We start from the raw sequence: 6339 nt of genomic DNA, 5'->3' as shown, positions 1-6339 counted from the left end.
AACAGAAGTTAAGAAACAAATGGATTTAACAGATATCTACAGAACATTTTATCCTAAAACAAAAGGATATACCTTCTTCTCAGCACCTCATGGAACCTCCTCCAAAATTGACCATATAATCGGTCACGAAACAGGCCTTGACAGATACAAGGACCTGAATTTTACTCCCAGCACCCACATGGCAGCTCACAACAGTAGGCCCGGAGGTTCTGACACCTTTCTCTGGCCTTTGTAGGTACACACATGGTGTACAGGCACATGTGCAACCGAAACACCTATTCATAGGATACAAAATAAACAGTTTTAATTAAAGTAAATATTTAAATTCAAACTCCCAGGTGGGGCCTCTCGATGTCACTGCCCTGATCCCCACCTGAGGCTGTAGAGTACTTTGCCGTCCGGCTGGACGCGCAGCATGACATTGTCTGTGGTGGTGTCGTGGATGAAGGAGCGTTTGGAGTGCACAAAGAACATGTCAGGAACCCAGATCTTCTTTACAAGTCGGCCATCAAAGGTCATGCTGAGGTTGTTGGAGCTGGGGAAAGACAGCCTCTCGTCCTTCCAGTAGTGCCTCAAATATAGGGTCATGGTGAAGTCCTGCGGCCGGGAGACAGAGCCAGAGATACAGGAGCCTACCCACTGTGGAGTCATCACCAGTGGGGAACAACACTGAAACCAGCAGGCTTTTGCTCGGAGAAGGAGGAGACCTACATCAGACTGTCCCTGAACTCCACCCACCCCGCCATTCACCTCCACGGCAGCTGCCCCACAGACACCAGTGACTCAAGCTGAAAACGCCCGTGTCAGTGCCGTGGGTACCTGGGCTGGAGATTAGCCTGGTTCCTAGGCCCTGGGCAGGGCTGTCCTGAGCTGTGTCCCTCACTGCCTGCTGGAGGATGCTGTGGAGGGAGGCTTGCTTGAGAACACAGTGCCTTTTGCTTGCTTCCCTGTCACACTGGTCCCTTCTGTCTTGATGTTTTCTTGGACAGTCTCCGAGTATACAATGGGCTAGAATTCTTCTTTCAGGCCTGCTTCTTAGAGGCTCCAAGCCAAGGTAGAGTTTTAAAAGTTCCCTAACTTGTAGAGTGCTCCCCCACCCCCCTGCCTGTTTTAATTTTTAAGATAGGGTCTCACTGTGTATGTAGAACAAGCTGGTATGGAGCTTTCTCTATAATAGACCAGGCTAGTCTCAAACCCAAGATAACTCTTCCTCCACTTCTTGGGTGTTGACCTGAAGGCATGGATCATCATGCCTTCATTTAAAAAACAAAAACAAAAACAAACAAACTGGAACCCACGGAAAAGCAAAAAGGAAAACTCCCACTGTTCCAGGTGTCCAGAGCGAGACCCAGACTCTGCAGGAGTGCAGAGGGCCTGGCTACGATCTGGGCCTGCATCTCACAGGGCATCCATGCTGGAGGATAAAGGCCAAGCTTGTCACCCGACTCTATCTCATACCAACTGGGAACAAATGACGTCTGTAAAGTGAGTATGACAGTTCCCACCTACCAAGGGTTTATGGGTTAGGACAGAACTTAGCTGAGCTTCTGCCCAGACCGGTCCACACAAGCCTCCCCGTCTCCCAGGGCCCTGGTCAGGGAAGCGCTCACCATGTCCACCTCCGAGATGCTGTCCAGGCTCTCCACCTGCACATCCACGCCTACAGGAATGGCCGGGCCTGGGGAGGGCAAGACAAGAGCGCTCGCTCACTTGCTCACTCTGCCACCCCCCTTCCCTTTTTACCTTCTTTTAAAAAATTTTATTCTTCTCTCAAATGTTACATGAAGCAACCCAGGAGGAGGAAAAGGGTCCCCAAAGCAGTCAAAAGGCTCAGAGACAGCTCCTGCTCCCACTGTGTGGGGTCCCACAAGAACAACAAGCTACACAACCATAACATATACGCAGAGGACCTAGGTCAGACCTATGCAGGATCCCTGACTGCCAGTTCTGTCTTTGTGAGTCCCTGTGACAGAGCCTTGCTATATAGCCCAGGCTGGTCTCAAACTCTCAATCCTCCTGCCCCAGCCTCCAAAGTGCTAGGAACATAGAAGTGTGTCATCACACCCTACCATCACACCCGGCTGAACAGTCTTCCTTTTTACTTGAACTTTAACTATGGAAGGGGCAGGCAGAGGTGCGAGGTCATGTCAGAATCAAAGGTTTGAAGGTCTGGTCATGCCCACATGTAGGCAAAGAAGTAAAAGAGCAGGCTCAGGGGTTGGCTCCCTGGAACATCCCAACCCAAACAAAATTAGTAATAAAAGTGCTTTGCCCTCTGTGAAATGGCATGGTTAGATTATTTTACTTTATGTGTATAGGTGTTTTTCTGCAGGTGTGCCTAGTGCCTACTGAAGCCATAAGAGGACATCTGATCCTCTAAGATTAGAGTTATAGAGCATTATGAGCTTTCTTGTCACTGGGAATCGAACCTGTGTCCTCTAGAAGAGCAGCCAATATTCTTAACCACTAAGCCATCTTTCCAGCCCCAGATGAGGAGGTTAATATAGTCGGTTCCTTTCTGGCTCCATACGTTCATTTGAAAGTGTGGTGAAGACCTCGGTGAAATCAGGGTCTGATGTAAGGAGCAGCCAGCATGGTCCTTAGCGTGAAATTGCCTACTGAATTTTCTCTATCTGCACCTCCTCTCTTCCTGGAAACACTGGTCACCTTCAGGTCATTGTCCTGCCCACTCACCTGTATCTTTGTTACATGGTGAAGAAGCTTCCGAGAAAGACACGATGCACCAAACGGCCTTAAATCAAAGCATCACGTTTTTGTTGTAATGTCCTGGCCGTATAAACTTAGTACTGACAGAGAACGAGAGAAGGCAAGCTTGCAGGGCGTGAGCTGAGTGTAGGGTGTGTCCCTGTTAGCATGCCATGGGGAGGGAGGATTGGATCCAATGGCTGCTCACTACGAAGAGAATAAAGACCTTCCTAGAACTTGGGAGACTGGTCTAGAGGGGATCGGAGTGGAAGCAAACGCGATTAGGAAAAATGAAAGGCATGCGTGATTGCTAGGGGCTGGAGGGATGGCTCAGTAGGTACTTCTGGCCTTGCCAGCATGAAGGCTGAGTTCAATCCCATGTAGAAATACTGTGTGTGGTGTTGTGTGCCCCAGCACTGGGGAGGCAGAGGCAGGAGGATTCTTGGAGCCCACTGGCCAGGCTGTCTGGCCTAATGGGTGAACTTCAGGACAGTGAGAGACTGTCTCAAAGGAGGCAGACAGTATTCCTGAGGATGGCACAAGGGTTTCCTCTCGTCTCTGCATGCGCGGACACCCACACTTACATACATGCATTTGCAAACATGTGAACACATTCATACACACAGCCATAAAGAATATTTTCCCCAGAACGAAAGAAAACAAACCCGGGTCAGTGAAATGGCTCAGGAGGTGAGGATGCACAGTGCCCAACCTAAAGTCTCTGAGCTGGCTTCCCAGAAGCCACACGGTGGAAAGAACCATCTTCCACCAAGTTGTCCCCGACAGCCATACATTTCGTGATGTGTGTACACACCACAGCACTCCCTAAATAAATAAACACACACACACACACACACACACACACACACCCATTTGACAGTGAGAAGGCCGAGACCCGGCAGCTGCTAAGCCTCAGAGGGCTTTGCGCTCTGGAGTCAATCTGAAACCTGCTCCCATTTCATTAAACCCAGCAGACAGCACTGTGACGTGTAAGTGGAGTTCCTCTGCCAACTTGAAGTGAGAACAACTTCAGCTTGAGGTTGTGCGCGTTGGGATTTCAGAGCATCCTCAGGAGGCAGCCCTGGTTGCATCTGCCCAGCCTTCCCATGGCGCCCCCCCCCCCCGCGCGCGCCCCCTAGTCTCACTGACCCTCAGTGAGCCTTCTCCCGAGCACTGCCCTGGGGTAGCTGGCCCTCCTTGCCTCACCACACATCAGCAGGTACTCTGGCAATGCACAGCTAGCTGAGCCAGGACATGAAGGACAGCCGCTCAGAAGGTGCTCAGCCCGCCAAGCTCAGCCAAGGCAGACATGAGAAGCAGATCAAAGAACCCCAGGAAAAAAGAGGCGCCTCCCCACCCCTCGAGGGCACCACCCTTCATACCTCCAAAGCCAGGTCTCATGCTGAAATCATGGTCGTCTATCCTCAGCAGCTGTTCGGACTTGGTGAGAGGAGACTTGGTTATGTCAGAGCTTCGTTTCAGAATTGGGCTGCCACAGAGGGAAAGCAGGCTGATCACACGGGCTGGCTGGAGTCATCGGCCTTCTGCTTGCTCCCGGCGGGGTTGCCGGCGTGTGCTACCAGTATCTCCTTAAAGACACTCTGCCTCCCCTCTTGCTTCCCACAACTTTCTGGATAAAGTAACCGACCTGGAAGTGCCAAGATTGGGGTCCCTAGCCACATGGGAGGGATCCTCAAATAAGCAATGTCAGACCCTGCCTGGGACGTCCTGGAACAGAGGCCCGAAACTGGTATTTCTAACGGTTTCCCAAGGCTGGGGGAGTAGCTCGGCACAGGCCTGGCCCTGGCTTCCATCGATAGCACGGAAGGGGAAATGCTTCTTAGCGATTTTACATATCACCCAAACCCAGACCTCAGGTCCAGGTCTCAGTGGTAAGCCGGCCTCCTTCTAAATGCCTGGGACATTTGGGGGCGGGGCTGACTGGAGGAGAAGCAAGTGTGTATGGCTGAACTCCACACCTTCATCTTCTGAGCTCTTTCTGCGGAGGTGGACGCCCTCGCATCCTGTCCCCAGGGAAAGAAGCCGCTGGATTGCTTGTAGGGACACTTTGACCTGTTTTTGTTTGTTCCTAAGTGTGTGATGTGTTTCCAGTGGTTGACAACCTCCCCCGCCCCTCTCTCTTTTGTCTCCCTGTCTCTGTCTCTCTGTGTGTGTTTCTCTCTTTCTCCCTCTCGGCCCCTCCCTCTCCCCCTCTTTCTTTCTTTCTTTTTCTTTCTTTCTTTCTCTCTCTCTCTCTCTCTCTCTCTCTCTCTCTCTCTTTCTTTCTTTCTTTCTTTCTTTCTTAATGCAGCAACTAGAGAAATGGCTCAGTGGTAAAGAACATGGCTGCTCTTTGAAAGTACACCAGGTTCTAGTCCCAGCCCCCCGCAGGACAGCTTACAAGTCTGTAACTCATGCTCAGAGAATCTGATGCCCTCTTTTGGCCTTCCAAGGTACTGCATGCACTTTGTGCACAGACATACATTCAGGCAAAACACTGTACACATACAACATTTGTTTTAAACGAATCATACAGCTATTTCTACTGACCCACCCCTACCCACAGATACTTGTCTCACTGGTTCCTTGTCTGTCTTCCCAGAGGTTGTTATAGAAATATGTAAGTACTAACATATAGTAATATTTTCCTTCCTTATACAATTAATGTCCTACAAGAGCTTCTTCATCTTGCTCCCCCCTCATTTAATAATATGCCCTGGATTTTCATAAATGGAGCCCCCCATTCCCTTTATTCCCCTGCAGAGTGTCCCATCTGACCAGTCCTCCCACAGCAGACATGTATGTTGCTCTGGGTCCTCCGTCGCTACGGTGAGTGACAACTGAAATTCTTCATTACCCAACAGCAGCATCCTACGGATCCTCGCAAATCACTAACCATCTCCCACTCCTGAGGCTGACGCCAGCAGTGTTCCTTCAGAGAGACCTCCCCATGTGTCTCCTCCCCCAGGGCAAATTCTCACACACTCTACGGGGGGTTCACTAGGTCACTGAACCTCACAGACCCTTGTGTGTCTGATGCAAGGGTCTAGGCTGCGGTTGTTGAAAGCAGGCGGGGACACTTGAGAGCCCTGCTTAGGTACATTATCCTCCCTGTGGCTAGCTCAAGTGTGCTATCCTCCCCGTCTTCAATACAGTTCTGTGGCGTGCTCCACCCAGCTCTCCGTCCTCACTATGTTCTTCCCTGAAAGAACCGCTAGTGTTCGTGAGAGACAGGAGGTCAAGAAACCAAGGCTCTAGCCTCTCTTCGGAACACAGCCGCTTTAGACTGTGAGGCAACCGGCTTGTTCCCTGAAAGCAGTGTTGCTGACTTATGGAAAGAACCCAGATGTCCCTCAACAGAGGAATGGATACAGAAACTGTGGTACATTTACACAATGGAGTACCGCTCAGCTATTAAAAACAATGAATTTATGAAATTCTTGGGCAAATGGATGGATCTGGAGGATATCATCCTTAGTGAGGTAACCCAATCACAAAAGAAGTCACTAGATATGCACTCACCGATAAGCGGATATTAGCCCTGAAACTTAGAATACCCAAGATACATTTTGCAAAACACAAGAAAACCAAGAAGGATGACCATCATGTGGATACTTCATTCCTCCTTAGAAT

General features: G+C 50.2%; 1 protein-coding gene across 3 annotated transcripts in view; it reads right to left on the bottom strand.

The window, feature by feature from the left end:
* The window catches only part of LOC110338813 (gamma-aminobutyric acid receptor subunit rho-1), a 32581-nt gene that overhangs the window by 9376 nt on the left and 16866 nt on the right, over positions 1 to 6339 (bottom strand). For all 3 annotated transcript variants that reach the window (XM_021222269.1, XM_021222270.1, XM_021222268.1), the window contains 3 exons: positions 4089 to 4195; positions 1611 to 1678; positions 374 to 597 (listed from right to left, as the gene is read on the bottom strand). In XM_021222269.1, coding sequence (XP_021077928.1) covers positions 374 to 597; positions 1611 to 1678; positions 4089 to 4195 — 399 coding nt within the window. The remainder of the gene's footprint in view (positions 1 to 373; positions 598 to 1610; positions 1679 to 4088; positions 4196 to 6339) is intronic.

Source organism: Mus pahari, chromosome 22 (assembly GCF_900095145.1).
Source record: "Mus pahari chromosome 22, PAHARI_EIJ_v1.1, whole genome shotgun sequence".
Classification (NCBI taxonomy): Eukaryota; Metazoa; Chordata; class Mammalia; order Rodentia; family Muridae; genus Mus; species Mus pahari.
This window is presented reverse-complemented; position numbering and strand designations above follow the sequence as displayed.